The sequence below is a fragment of the Geotrypetes seraphini genome, chromosome 1, assembly GCF_902459505.1.
Source record: "Geotrypetes seraphini chromosome 1, aGeoSer1.1, whole genome shotgun sequence".
Lineage (NCBI taxonomy): Eukaryota > Metazoa > Chordata > Amphibia > Gymnophiona > Dermophiidae > Geotrypetes > Geotrypetes seraphini.
This window is the reverse complement of record NC_047084.1, coordinates 130224862-130240718: the sequence shown is the minus strand read 5'-3', so window position 1 is coordinate 130240718 and position 15857 is coordinate 130224862. Positions and strand designations below refer to the sequence as shown.

The following is a 15857-nucleotide window of genomic DNA, read 5'->3' as shown; positions in this document are numbered from 1 at the left end:
ATAATTGAATGTATTACATGTATTTCACTTGATGTAAGAATTTAAAAAAAAGAATAAAAAATATTTATACAAAAAAAAAAAGAAAGTGCAACATGATTTTCCAATAATAAGTTCACTTGAGACCAGATTGAATTCCAAAATATCTTAATATAGGGACAATAATAAAGTAGATGATCTAATGTCCCAGGTTCCAGATTACAGTGCCAGCATTTATTGGACTTAGAACTATCTAGTTTTTGTAAACGAACAGGGGTCCAAAACACTCTATGTAATAAAAAGAACCAAGTTTGTCTCATAGATGCTGACACTGTACATCTCATTCTCCAAGACCAAATTCGTGGCTATTGAGCTGCAGAAATTTGATGCTTGATCTCAATGCTCCAAATGTCTCTCAGACCATTTTTTGGTTTTTTATTCAAGTATCCAGATAATAATTTATACCACAAAGCGGCTTGATGTCCTAGGAAGTCTGCTTGGAAGCATAGGAACTCCATACTATATTGATTGTTCAAAATCTTCCATTCAGGGAACCCTACCTGAATAGCCTGCTTCAACTGCAACCATTTAAAACTTTGTGTTTTACTAATACCAAATCTATGCTGCAGTTGTGAAAACTCAAGCAGTTTACCATCTGAAATAACATCATTCAAAGTTCGAATACCTGCAATGATTCAGTTCTTCCAAAGGACTTGAGCTCCGCCTATTTTAATCTTGGAGTTTATCCATAAGGATTGATTAGTTGACTTTTTAATTGGGATAGGTGTTAAATTACTAGTATATCTCAATGTTTTCCAAGTATCCATCAAAATTCTATTTTCCCTATATCTCCTAGGCATGTTGATACTTGGGAACATGAACTAAGTTCATGGGAAACAAAAGGCGCCATTTCAAATACAACCAATCTGGTGCATTATCTATGAGTTCTGGGAGGATCCAATACATGCCCTGACGTAAAATATAGGCTTGATGGTACCTATAAAAATTTGGAAAATTTACCCCACCCTCCTTAATTGACCTTTGCAAGGATACTAAAGCAATTCTAGGCATTTTGCCAAGCCAAATAAATTTCGTAAGAATACCATTAAGCTTTTTATAAAAGGACCCCTGAAAATAAATCGGTATCATACTCATTTGGTAGCAAACCATAGGCAAAATCATCATTTTAATAGTTTGAACTCTCCCCCACCAAGAAAGATGTTCTTCTAGTTTTCTAAGCTCTGCACTCAGTCCCCTCCCTTCCAGACTCTGAACCCAATTTTTTACCCCCTCCCCCTCGTACCTTTTTAAATCTTGGTGGTCCAGCAGTATATTGGCAGGAGCGAGCTTTCCGCATTACAACCTGGACTCTCACTGCTCCCTGAATGGCTGCTGTCAGTTTTCACGGGACTGAACTGATTGTTCTGCAAGCTGACATTGGGCTGGAAGGCACATGTGCATTATGTGCACTGCCTAAAATTTTAAAGTGACAGTGCACTTGGTAGTTAGTGTCTGTACTAGGTTCCATGGTTGACATTTCCCACATGTGAGAGTATATGCCTGCTGTCCTTGGAGAACATCTGTTACAGGTATCTTTGCTTTTCCATTCTCTCTTTCCAGATTGAACCATAGTGGTTCTTCCTCACCCTGTAGATCCTGCAATTATGTGGCTTTAATATGATTTTTAACATATAATGCTACTCCCCTTTCTTTTCTTCCTACCCTGTCTTTCCCGAATGGATTATAGCTTGTCTATCTGATACTTTTGCAGGGTTTTACTAATTAATAATAATAACTTTATTCTTCTATACCGCCACAGTCGAAAGACTTCTAGCAGTTCACATTGAAGAAGGCTGGACAATCAGCGAATTACAGAATGCAAGAAGTGGGGGTACAGCTTATTACATAAGAAATAGATAAAAGGACAGCATATTATACCGAGATTGACAGAGGGAAAATATAACTTTAAAAGGACAGCATATTACACCGAGATTGACAGAGGGAAAATATAACTTAATAAGTGGTGAGGTCTCAGTTTAGGAGATGAATTTATCAAATAGTGCGGTTTTAATTGCTTTCCGGAATGCGCCGTAGGTCAGCTTGGTTCCATTAATGTAATTTCCCATCCAGGACTGCTGTTTGCTTGCTTGGAACATGAAGGACCTGTCCAAAAAGGATTTGTATTTGCAGCCTGTGATCTTTGGGTATGTAAATATGTTATGGTTTCTGGTTGGTCGTGTGGGGTTGTGTAATATGAAATGTGGTAGTAGGTAAGAAGGCGCTCGTCCCCAAACCTGCTTGAAACAAACATAGGTAAATTTGAACATTATTCGTGCCTCCATTGGCAACCAGTGCAGCCTTTTGTAGTAAGGGCTAATGTGGTCATTTTTCCTCAATCCAAAGATCAAGCGAACTGCAGTGTTTTGCACTATTCTTAATTTTTGTACTGTTTCTTTGGGATACCTAGATAAACGATGTTGCAGTAGTCCAGAATTGATAGGATCAGAGACTGCACCAGTAATCTAAAGGATGTAGCGTCAAAGTATTTTTTAATGGTCCTGAGTTTCCACAGAGTACAAAAGCATTTTTTCACCACTAAGTTCGTGTGGTCAGCCATGGATTACTCTTGCTGTCTGGTCCTTGTCTTTGCTTCTTTCACCTATCTCACCAACTCTGCAACGTCATACTTAATCTCCTGCATTAACACTCATTTCTTCCCTGCAGATGACACTAAACTGTTCAAAGTTGTTAAAACGTGTGTGGACTGTGAAAAACTGCAGGAGACCTTAGGAAATTGGAAGACTGGGCATCCAAATGACAGATGAAATTTAATGTGGACAAATGCAAAGTGATGCACATTGGGAAGAATAATCCAAATCATAGTTACCGGATGCTAAGGCCTACCTTGAGAATCAGTGCTCAAGGAAAAGATCTGGGTATCATCATAGACAATACGCTGAAACCTTCCACCCAATGTGCATCGGCGGTCAAGAAAGCAAACAAGATGCTAGGAATTATTAGAAAAGGAATGGTAATCAAGACTAAGATTATTATAATGCCTCTGTATTGCTCAATGGTGCGACCTCACCTTGAGTATTGTGTTCAGTTCTGGTTTCCTTATTTCAAAAAAGATATAGCAGCACTAGAAAAGGTTCAAAGAGCGACCAAGAATATAAAGGGGATGGAACTTCTTTTAGGGCTCTTCAGCTTGGAAAAGAAACTGCTTAGGGGAGATATGATTGAAGTTTACAAAATCCTGAGTGGTGTAGAACAGGTATAAGTAGATCCATTTTTTTTACTGCATCAAGATTTGCAAAGACTAGGGGACATGCAATGAAGTTACAGAGCAATACTTTTAAAACCAATAGATTGAAATATTTTTCACTCAGAGAATAATTAAGCTTTGGAATGCATTGCCAGAGGATGTCGTAAGAGTGGTTAATGTAGCTGGTTTTTAAAAAAAAGATTTGGACAAGCTCCTGGAGGAATAGTCTATAGTCTGCTATTGAGACAGACATAGGAGAAACCACTTCTTGCCCTGGATTGGTGGCATGGATTGCTGTTAATATTTGGGTTTCTGCCAGGTACTTGTGACTTGGATCAGCCTCCGTGAAGATCATTGGTCTGACCCAGTAAGGCTATTTGTTATGCTTTCGTCAGTGGGGCCAAATCATGCATTTGTTGGTGCTGGGAGAACCTATAAGCACTGGATTCATCTTTAGATGCAGTATCCCCTGAATCAGAATGTGCCACCATAGATTTGCTGCACATGTGTCTTAGGCTGCTTTTCTCCTCTCCTTGCGCTGAACCACGAGTCTCACCAGGCTGCTTGATCATCGGCATATTCTGATCTGGAGCCATACCAGAAGAGGCAAAAATTTGTCTGCAAAGCACTTTAGTGAGAAACGCTCAGTTATTCTGGGCTTTAATTGCTATATGGGCTAGAGCCCCCTCTTCAGCAAGCTATGTTGCACGATGATGTCATTGGAAGTTCCAAGTTCCTTCCTCAGGAGTGTTGGAGGTTTGTCTTTAATCAGTCAATTGTTCTATCAACAGCTTTTCCCCCAGAAACCTCATGCTTGCAAAAGTGAAAACACACTGCACACTTTGGACAGCAGGAGAGCATTGGCTCTATGCTTGATGTGGCCCAAAGCATGTAGAAAGTTCACCTAGCTTTGTTTCTTTTGACCCAGGCAGGATGGGACTGCCATTGGCAAACCCATTTGAATTGGTTGGCAGACTGCATTTTCTTCATTTGTTCTCAGACTGGACTGACTCAATAGGGTCATGTCATAGCTCACAATGTTAGAGCTATGACTGCACTGTTGATCTACTTGAGGTCAGCCTCCAAGGTGAGTACGCGGATTTGCGTCCTGTCCCAACATATAGGGTATTTCATGCTAGTAACTCATACACAGACATGTGATGTCATCAAAATAATTTTTATTTAATTCGTGTTCACTTAAGCTTGAAGTTCAAATTAGAATTAAGATTACATTGCAAAGTTTATTCATGACCAATTTGACAAAATATGCTGTATATGGGGGCCTGTCTCTTCCAAGGCTAAATGACCCAATGGAGAGAGTTCTTCCCTGAACAAAGGCTGATGCTTGCTCATATACCCTCACCACGACCATTATTACATCACTCCCTTCTACCAGTGGTCAACCAGCAGAGGCCGTCCTTATGTATTTGAACAAAAACATTCCTTTTAACATAGTTACTAAGCTTAAAGAAAAGTTTAACAAATTATATTTTTGTGAACACTTTTTCTCTCAGTAATTCTTTAAAAGTTTATGTCAAACAAGCTTTCTGATCAAGACTCCGTAACACTGACAGCTTCAAGTTTCACTGACACTAAAAGGAAAAAACATAGAACCCTTCCTAACGAGAACTTCCAATATGTGCTAAAGGAAATCCCTTAATGGAAATCCCTATGCGGGCTGAACAGCCCTCCCTATACAAGTTTCTATGGTAGGCTAGCTTAAAGATCAAATAGGTCAAACTGCAGATGTTACCTCTCAGGATTTCTCCTTAAAGTTTCTTGAATCTTATATATGTAAAACATTTGAAATTAAATACAAATCATTCCATCACACATCCTCACACACATTCAGGGCCCCAAATACTCCACACTCGTATCTATCACATATTCAGTACTTTAGAACATATTCACTTTCTTCTATACCCAGCATTGGATATGAAATCAGATGTGCTCCAAGCTAACTAGCTCAAGAACATCTGTTATCAATTAGGCCATGCGGATCTTTAGACAAAGAAACAAAGAAGGACAGAAAACAAAATGGAGGCAGATTAATACAAAATGGAGTTATTAATATCCCCCATGATCCTGCTTAATCCAGCAAATTACATATACTTTTTTCCTCCTGGTAACCCCTAGCGTTTTTCTGTTATTCTCTAATGTTATTTTTCTGGCCTTTGCCTCAATCCATATTCAGATTTTTATTTTTGTATTTATGCACCAACTTTTCATAAGTTTCTATTGGGCATGGCCTTAACTATCACATATGCATCTTACTAGATTTACCCAGAATCACATGAAAAGGAGGCATCTCATATGTAGAAAAAAACTACAACATTCAAATTTTTTCTTACACACTATCCATTCCAATCCAGCATATCATAGCACCCCCTATCTGCCAAAAATGCCATTACTCACATGGTGAAAAATTTCAAGCTGCAATGTATTCTTCAGTCCACATAGTTACATCACATTATTGTTTGGTGGAATGGGAATCTCAATGAAAGAAGAGTGAGAATGGAGTCTGGAACAGACAAAAGAACCAGCTGCTAAACAACTGCTGAAGCCAATGTGCTGGATAAGATCACATGATTTCCAGATTGTTTTATTGGCAAATGAATGGCCTAACTGAGGGGTCAAAATCAGGTTTCAGGTTTATTTAAAAATTTGATATACCGCCTTATCAAAATTCAAAGCAGTTTTACATAATATATAAAAACAAAGAGTAGAAAGGCATACATTAAAAATAAATTATAATTATTAAAACAGACAGTCAAACACATAGATGAACATTAACTTACCGAAACAAAATGAAAAAGGGTAGAAATACATTTGCGTAATGAAACAGAGAGGGAGAAGGATCAAAACAAAAGGGAGGGAACAAAAAATAAATAATCTAGCACTTTGTAGAAAAGATTAAAATGAATAAGAAAAGCAAGGAGCGAAGTTCCATTACAGTCCTTAAAAGGACTATTATACTCCAAATGTGTCTTTAAAAAGAGATATCTTTTATGTCTGTATCACTTGGCTCAGTAGTCTCTGTCTCCCATATTTTGGTAATGGTGCTGTCAGGATCATGTGCTTCTGGCAGTTGCAGATCCATAATTATCTTTCACGAGTCTGTTGAATTTGGATGAAGAAATGGGAGTCCCAACCTGACAGTTGGTTCTTCCAAATTGATTTACTTACCTAGGGGGAAGTGTACTCTGAGGACATCAGGATACTCTCCCTTCTCCCTTAACAGTTATTTGACAGGCTGGGTCTCGCGCAACAACTTCAGGTAGGAAAGCACACACCTACACACACATGTGATGAACTCTGTCAAAAGTCTCATTGAAAGTAGAGAGCTGTTCCCATGCAGAGCTCCATCAGATGATGCCAGGGAGAGCGTGTGCTACAGGTAAGTAACTTTGTTTCATGGAGTTTGCTAGAACAATTTTTCATTATGAGTCAACTCAAAGTACTTATAATATTCATTATTACTTTAATCTTTATGCATTGCAGCCATTTTCCAAAAGGAAATTTTGCTTATTGTTCTGCCTTAAAAATTAGCTTATACAAAGATGTGTGCTTAAAAGCCCTGTAGACCATAAAATTGCTGTTTTGCCACGTGAGGGATTAAAATATGTCTGTTTTACACCTGACCTAAAATGTCCTCTTTGTAACTTGACTGGTAGCGTTTGTGTTACCTGCACATAATTTTAGCTGGGCACGAAACGGGTTTATTTGCTAAGCCATTTGACCTGGGTAAATAGCCTTGAAAGTGGTCTTCTAAATATATCTGTTTACATTTGTCTTAATGAGCTAAATTTTATTATTTTATTTTTTGGCAAAGACATGACTGGGTGGAGTGCTGGATCGTTCCAAGTGTAACACTAATAATTGACTATACCTGGCATCCAATTTATCCTCAGAAGGCAGATGAACAATTGAAACAATCATGTGAGTATTTCCTTATTTTTGCAGATGTGCTGACTAGTGTCCTGTAAGTATTCTGTTTGGAGTGTCTCAAACTAATTGTGACATGTAGTTTTAACATTTATAAATAAAGGTGGCTGTTGATACCTTTGTGTTGTATTACCATGAGCTAGTCCAGTGCAATTGTGTTAAAAGAAACAAAAACTTATCATTTACAACTTACTTGATCTTTATTTCTCTGCATCTTTTGGGAATCATACTTCTGGTTTTCTAAATGAGTGATTTGTGCAAACAGAAAACCTGTGATTATGAGAACTTTGTGGGGTAGTTGCCACCTTACACATTTTAGAAGCTAAGGTACGTTTCTTTGAATTATATTTTAATGACAAATCTAGGGCCAGATATACTAAGCATTTTTCACAGCCACAGTAGCGATTCCTGCGCAGCAAATACGACACAACCCATTTAATTCCTGTGGGCTGCATTGCATTTGCTGTGCCGGTACTCACTACTGTGACTTTGTAAAAGGGGCCCAAAATGGGAAATATCCTTTCCTAAAGAACTTCCAAGTCCGTCCTGGAAACCCCTTAGTGATGGTGGTTTTCACCGTTCCCATAATAGGTGTGAGATCTCTACTGTATGCAAATCGATTTCATGCATGCACTGAAAGCCCAGCTGCTGGCTGTGAGGTGCCCAGTTCAGATCTGAAAAATGCTGCTTAGAGTCTCTGGCTTGTTACTTAGGGCCCCTTATATCAAACTGCGCTAGAGGGTTTTAGTGCGAGCCAGCGCGGTCCATGCTCCGATGCTCATAGAATTCCTATGAGAGTCGGAGCACTTACCTCACCAGCCCTCACTAAAAACCTCTAACACAGCTTGATAAAAGGGTGTGTGGGGGGTAGATAAGAGACAAAATTGTTGTGTTTTGCAGGAAGCAACAGTCAGGAGAGCCACTTCCCAACACTTTGGTTAGGTCCAGTCCCAGTGAGCCAGTAATAGTATCAATGTCCCTCCCTGACGAAGACACGAAACCTGGGTCGGGGGGACAGGGACCATAAGTAGAGAAAAACACAGAGTGAAATTTTTTTAAGCTCACATAACACGGTTCTTAAATTTTGCCAACGAGGTTTAACATTACCAACAACCACCTGGCGAAGATAAGTATATTATATACAATAGCAATTCACGTGGAGTGTTTTGGTTATACAATAATGGTGGTTTGGGGACGGTGAAAGCGATGATGGTCCCCTTGTTAACCCCGTTTTAGTGACATCACTAAAAACACTGGTTATAAGGTCTGAGCACTTCACATTTAAATAAGGATATTAATTAAGTCATAATTTATTTATAAATTAGAGCTGTGATTATTTAAAATTATTGAAGATACTCATCACAGAATATAGTTATTTATTCCTCCATTGATTGCTAGGATTCCTTGTAAACCATTTTGGATAAAAATGGTATATAAATTTTAAAAATAAATTATATACTGCCTGTAAGCAAGAAAGCTATCAAAGTGGTGCAAGTTCAGGTACTTGGGTATTTTTCTGTTCTTGGAGGGCTTGCAATCTGAGTTTGTACCTAAGGCAATGAAGAGTTAAATGATTTGCCAAAATCATGAGATTTTACCTGGATTCTCCTGGTTCTCAGCCTGGCGGTCTAACCATTAGGCCAGTTCTTTAACCTAACCTTAATCTCACCCTTAGAAATGCCTATGCCTATGCTTGTTGCCAGTATAAAAATTTTAATATAGGCTGTTTGGGCATACTTTAACCCGGCACTTTGGGTTTTGAAAAGCTTCAAGCTCAGGGCCACATTGGGAGGGCATCTGTGCATGCAACATGGTGAGTTGGGGGCCCACTCCTCTTCAACATATTCATTGGGGATCTGACTCAAGGGCTTCAAGGCAAGGTAACCTTATTCGCTGATGACGCCAAAGTATGCAATATAGTAAACGGCTATAATCTACAGGATGCTATGGAGCAAGACCTGCGTACTTTAGAAAGTTGGTCCTTGATCTGGCAGCTGGGCTTCAACGCCAAGAAATGTAAGGTCATGTAACGGAAATCCTTGCAGAACCTACACCCTGAATGGAGAAACTTTAACCAGGACTACGGCAGAACGAGACTTAGGAGTAATTATCAGTGCTGACATGAAAGCAGCCACTCAAGTGGAGAAGGCTTCATCTAAAGCACGGCAGATGATAGGTTGTATCAAGAGAAGCTTCGTCAACAGGAAACCTGAAATCATGATGCCATTGTACAGAGCCATGGTGAGACCTCATCTGGAATACTGTGTGCAATTCTGGAGGCCACATTACCGTAAGGATGTGCTCAGAATTGAATCGGTTCAGCGGATGGCCACCAGGATGGTCTCGGGGCTAAAGAATCTCCCGTACGAAGAAAGACTGAGCAAATTGCAGCTCTACACTCTCGAAGAGCGTAGGGAGAGGGGAGACATGATTGAGACATTTAAGTACATCACGGGACGGGTCGAGGTGGAAGATGATATCTTTCTTCTCAAGGGACCCGCGACCACAAGAGGACATCCGCTCAAACTCAAGGGAGGGAAGTTTCGTGGAGACGCCAGGAAGTACTTCTTCACGGAGAGAGTGATTGAGCATTGGAACAAGCTTCCAGTGCAGGTGGTCGAGGCACGCAGCATCCCAGACTTCAAGAACAAATGGGATACCTATGTGGGATCCCTACGAGGTCATGCCAAGGGATAGGGTCACTAGGACTTGGATGAGCGGGTCAGTAGAGTGACAGTATAATTACAATTATACTTTAGGGAGTCAGTGGTCTTAAGAGGGTGGGTAAATAGTGTGGGCAGACTTGATGGGCTATAGCCCTTATCTGCCATCATCTTTCTATGTTTCTAATGTCATTGCATCACACCTGCGCATGCTCTGAGGCCCTCCAAATGCAGCTCTGAGCTCGAGGAGAAGAGGTTTGAGGGTGGGGCTTGGAGGATCCACATGTCCAGATTTTGGGCATAAAATCTGGTAAACCTACTTTAATCCACATTTTGGGTGGAAATGGTATATAATCCCATTTACCTGAAATGTTTTGTACTTGAAAGATAAGTTGAATTTTCAATATCTATCAGTGAAAAAAGTGAAATGAATTGCATATCAGCAGTGAGCTGTTGGAATATACTTCCTTTGAGTATTAGAATGAGTTAACACTATCTAAAATTTAGGAAACTATTGAAAGGTTCCTGGGGCTGTCCAGTTTCTTATTTTTTGTAAACCACATCGATCCAAGAGGTTTTGTGGTCTAGAAATGTTATGTTTATTACATTAAACTGTTAACTATAACACCTTGTGCCTACTGTAACTAAACTAAACCTTAAGTTTATATACCGCATCATCTCCACAGAAGTAGAGCTCGGCACGGTTTACAAGAACTTAAAATTTAAGAAGAGAAAGGAAAAGGTTTACATGAGCTTATATATAGAATGGAAGAGTAAGGGGGAAAATAGAATTACATGTTAGAGAAGAGCCAAGTTTTCAGTTGCTTGTGGAATAGTTGGAGAGAGCCCAGGTTCCGCAATGGGATAATAAGGTCATTCCAGAGACCTGTGATTTTGAAGAGAAGAGATTTTCCCAGTTTACCTGCATAGAGAATACCGTGTAGAGAGGGGAAGGATAGTTTATATCTTTGGGCGGGTCTGGTGGAGTCAGGATTCGGGGAGTTAAAGGATAGTGGGATTAAGGGAGGAAGAATGCCGTGAATGATCTTAAAAGCCAGGTAGGAGCATTTGAAATGGATTCTGGAAATCACTGGGAGCCAATGAAGATTGGACAGGAGTGGGGAGACATGGTCAGATTTGCGTTTTGCAAAGATCAATTTGGCTGCAGTATTCTGGATAAGCTGGAGTCTTTGAAGACTTTTTTGTTAGGCATAAGTAAATGGCATTGCAGTAGTCAAGTTTGGAGAGGATGATGGATTGGACGACGAGGACGGCGAAATGTTGTAACTAGAAATTGTTAGTCTTGGTTTATCTAATATAATAAAACCCTAAGCCGCGCATGTGCACTCCCACCTGTAGGGCACCGCAGGTAGGAGTGCGCATGCGTGCAAATCTTTCTCTCTTTCTCTCTTCCCCCGAGGCGGATGTTGGCCGCGGCGGCTGTCGGCAGCTGCAGGCCGCAGCGGGCGAGCACGGAGCCACCAGCAGCGGGTGGCGGTCAGCCTGAGAAACCCCTGACCTACAGGCCGGGCCAAAGTTTCTGTTTTAACTTAAAAGACGCTGCAGCGGCTCCTCTCACGAGCCGCTCCTGCGTCGGAGAAGGTGGCGATCGTGAGAAGAGCCGCCGGAAAGTTACACTGGTCGGGGCTCGGGCTGTTCGGTCTGTGCAGGCTCCTCTCGGTGTAAATGGGAGGAGAGGGAATGCTGCGGCTGCTGCTCAGGGAGGTAGGGAAGGAGATAGGAAGAAAGACACAGGGACAGGGGCAGGGAGAGAGACAGAAAGACAGACAGACAAAGGGGGCCAGGGAGGGAAAGAGACAGAAAGAAAGACAGCGAGAGGAAGAGAGACAGAAAGAAAAAGACAGGAGTAGGGAGAGAAACAGAAAGAAAGACAGACATATATTCTACCACCAGTGGGAGGAAGGGAGACAGAAAGAAAAGAAGAAAGACACAGGGAGAGACACAGAAAGACAGACAGACAAAGGGGGCCAGGGAGAGAGACAGACAGAAAGAAAGAAAGCGGGACAGAGAGAGAGAGACAGAAATAAAGACAGACAGACATATATTCTAGCACCCGTTAATGTAACGGGCTAAAATACTAGTAGTGGAATATAAGCTTTAATTGGAAAGCACTGTTTTATCTGCTGAAGTGCTGAAAATTCTTTTTTTGTGTACAGTTTGTAATTCCTTTCATGTTTTCTTTATTCCTGTAGTGTCAGAAATGGAAGAATCAATGCTGGCTATATTAAGACCATCTCAGAAACCAGCAGAGAGAGTTATCTCGTCTCCAGTAACTTCACCACGACGCTCTGTTGATCCGTCAGAGCTTCCTCCAGATAAACTGCATGTGGAGCTGGAGCTCTCTCCAGACTCACACATTATCCTGTATGGACCTCTACTGCATACAGTTTTAGCTGTGAAGGTATGAATATAATGGTCAGGCTTATAATAATAAAATATTAAATGGGAAACTGGATACAGTTCCAAAGTACTGTTAGAACTAATACTGCTACTTATCACTTATATAGCGCTGAAAGGCATATGCAGCGCTGTACATTTTGACATTTATAGACGATCCCTGCTCAGAAGAAGTAGAAAGCATTCATAATATTAGAAAGTTATTTTTCTATGTCTGCCAAAATTCTGAAAATTTCCTTTTCAAAGAACTTATACTGAGCAAGGGACATCGACGCCTCTTGAAAGCTTAGGTTTGAAAAATAATAAAACAGGCAAAATGACACCAGCGCAAGGTTTTAAAAATTATAATTAAGATTTATTGAGTTATTGTTTCTATTTTTCCATTATGAGATCAAAAGAATCAAGCATAATTGCTTAACAGTTGCACTAATGGGAGATCGTTATAGTTGCCAAATGCTGGCCTTCTAATAACGAGCTCACCTTAATATCTCAGGTTATTCTATTATATACTTTTGGCTCAGTAACATCATCAGGTTGACAACCAATAACAATTCACAAAGGAGGTGTTTAAAATTAGACAAAGACAAAAGTTTCAGAAAAGTACATTTGTTTGCTTATAGTCGTTTCTGAATATAAATCATAATTTTCACAAAAGTATATTAAGAGAAATTATTTGTTAAAAAGATACTGAAAAGTTCTCAGCCTTAGAGGAAAAAAGCTGACAGGTTCAAATTACATAGTTGGAAAAATCTGTCCCTGTCCACTTTTTCTATGCCCTTCATGATCTTGAAGGTTTCTATCATGTCTCCTCTAAGTCGTCGCTTTTCCAGTGAGAAAAGCCCCAGCTTTTTCAGTCTGTCAGTATATGAGAGGTCCCCCATACCCTTTATTAGCTTAGTTGCTCTTCTCTGGACTCTCTCGAGTACCGCCATGTCCTTCTTGAGATACAGCAACCAGTACTGGACACAGTACTCCAGGTGCGGGCGCAACATTGCACGATACAGTGGCAGGATGACTTCCTTCGTCCTGGTCGTGATACCTTTCTTAATGATACCCAACATTTTGTTCGCTTTCCTTGAGGCTGTGGCGCACTGCGCCGACGCCTTCAATGTTGTGTCTACCATCAATCCCAGGTCTCTTTCAAGGTTGCTCACCCCTAGCGGTGATCCCCCCATCTTGTAAGTGAACATCGGGTTCTTTTTTCCAACATGCATGACCTTGCATTTCCCTATGTTGAAGCTCATTTGCCACTTTTTGGCCCACTCTTCCAGCGTTGTCAGATCTTTTTGGAGGTCTTCGCAGTCCTCCGTGGTTTTGACCCTGCTGTATAGTTTAGTGTCATCCGCAAATTTAATAACCTCACATTTTGTTCCCGCCTCCAGGTCGTTAATAAATATATTGAACAGGAGCGGACCCAGCACCGACCCCTGTGGAACTCCGCTCGTGACCCATTGCCAATCTGAGTAATGACCCTTTACCCCAACCCTCTGTTTCCTGTCCGCCAGCCAGTTTTTGATCCATCGGTGGACCACCCCTTGCACCTCATGGTTCCATAGCTTCCTTAGCAGTCTTTCGTGTGGTACCTTGTCGAAGGCTTTCTGGAAATCAAGGTAAATGATGTTTATGGATTCCCCTTTATCCACCTGGCTGTTTACCCCCTCAAAGAAGTATAATAAGTTCGTGAGGCATGACCTGCCCTTGCAGAAGCCATGCTGGCTCGACTTTAGCTGCCCATTGTTTTCGATGTGTTCCCAGATGCTGTCTTTAATCAGCGCTTCCATCATCTTTCCCGGGACCGAGGTCAAGCTCACAGGCCTGTAGTTTCCTGGGTCTCCCCTTGAGCCTTTCTTGAAGATGGGCATGACATTTGCTATTTTCCAGTCCTCCGGAATCTCTCCAGTTTTTAAGGATAGGTTGCATATTTGTCGAAGTGTCTCAGCTATTTCGTTCCTTAGTTCCTTGAGTACTCTTGGGTGAATGCCGTCCGGACCTGGCGATTTGTCGCTCTTTAGCCTGACTATCTGCCTGAGGACATCCACCTTACTCACCTCTAGTTGGACCAGATTTTCATCCTGATCTCCTTTTACGATCTCCTCAGGTTCTGGAATGTTGGTTGTGTCCTCTTTCATGAAAACTGACGTGAAGAACTCATTTAACCTGTCTGCTATCTCCTTTTCCTCCTTTACCACTCCCTTTCTGTCTCCATCATCCAAGGGTCCCACTTCCTCCCTAGCTGGTTGCTTCCTCTTGACGTACCTGAAGAATGACTTGAAGTTTGTTGCTTCCCCTGCCAGTCTCTCTTCATATTCTCTTTTTGCTTATACCAACATGCATCACCTTACACTTATCCACGTTAAACCTCATTTGCCATGTAGCGGCCCATTTCTCAAGCGTGTTTATGTCCTGTTGCAGGTCTTCAAAATCCTTCTGCGTCTTCACTACTCTGAATAGCTTCGTATCGTCTGCAAATTTAATCATCTCACTCATACCAATTTCCAGGTCGTTTATAAATATGTTGAAGAGCACGGGTTCAAGCACCGAGCCCTTTGGCATTGCACTCGTGACGCTTTTCCAGTCCGAGTATTGTCCATTTACCACCAACTTTCTGTTTCCTATCCGCCAACCAGTTTTTTATCCACATGAATATGTCACCCTCGATTCCATGGCTCGCAATTTTTCATATTAGTCGTTCATGTGGGACCTTGTCGAATGTCTTCTGAAAATTCAGATATACAATGTCGATTAGCTCGCCCTTGTCTGTCTGCCTGTTTACTCCCTCGAAGAAGTGCAACAAGTTCGTCAAGCAAGATCTCCCCTTGCTGAAGCCGTGCTCACTGGTCCTCATCAGATTATGTCCGTCAAGGTGATCAACGATGCTGTTCTTTATCATTGCCTCTATCATCTTTACCGGTACTGAGGTCAGATTCACCAGTCTGTAGTTTCCCGGATCTCCTCTCGAACCTTTCTTGAAGATCGTCTTAATATTCGCAACTTTTCAGTCTTCAGAAATCCTTCCCGATTTGATCGACAGATTAGGTATCAGTTGAAGCAGTTCAGCTATAGTCCCTTTTAGTTCCTTGATTACCCTCGGATGGATGCCATCTGGTCCCGGGGATTTATAATTTTTAAGCCTTTCAATCTGCCTGCATACCTCTTCATGACTGACCGTCAACCCTGTCAGTTTCTTATCTTCGTTTCCCTCGTATAGCCTGTCATCTTCCGTTATGTTGTGTATATCCTCTTTAGTAAATTCAGATGCAAAAAATGTGTTCAGTTTGTCGACGATGGCTTTATCCTCCTTTAGCACTCCCTTTATTCCATGGTCATCCAAAGGCCCCACCGCTTCCTTCGCAGGTCGTTTCCCCATAATATATGGAAAGAATGACTTGAAGTTTTTCGCCTCTTTGGCTATTTTTTCCTCATAGTCTCTTTTGGCATCCGTTTTTGACCTTTTCCATTTATTAAACAAAGTCTTCTTGTCTCTGATCGCTTCCTTCACTGATCGCTACAGTGAGCCACGCCGGTTCTTTGTTCTTTTTCCTCTTGTATCTCTTGTTGATACGCGGTATATATAGATTTTGCGCCTTGGT

The 15857-nt window shown here is 41.1% G+C and overlaps 1 protein-coding gene across 9 annotated transcripts in view; it reads left to right on the top strand.

Moving 5' to 3' along the window:
* The window catches only part of KIAA1109 (KIAA1109 ortholog), a 908505-nt gene that overhangs the window by 160385 nt on the left and 732263 nt on the right, over positions 1–15857 (top strand). For all 9 annotated transcript variants that reach the window (XM_033938537.1, XM_033938601.1, XM_033938589.1 and 6 more), the window contains exons 18-19: positions 7074–7180; positions 12063–12271. In XM_033938537.1, the coding sequence (XP_033794428.1) occupies positions 7074–7180; positions 12063–12271 (316 nt within the window). The remainder of the gene's footprint in view (positions 1–7073; positions 7181–12062; positions 12272–15857) is intronic.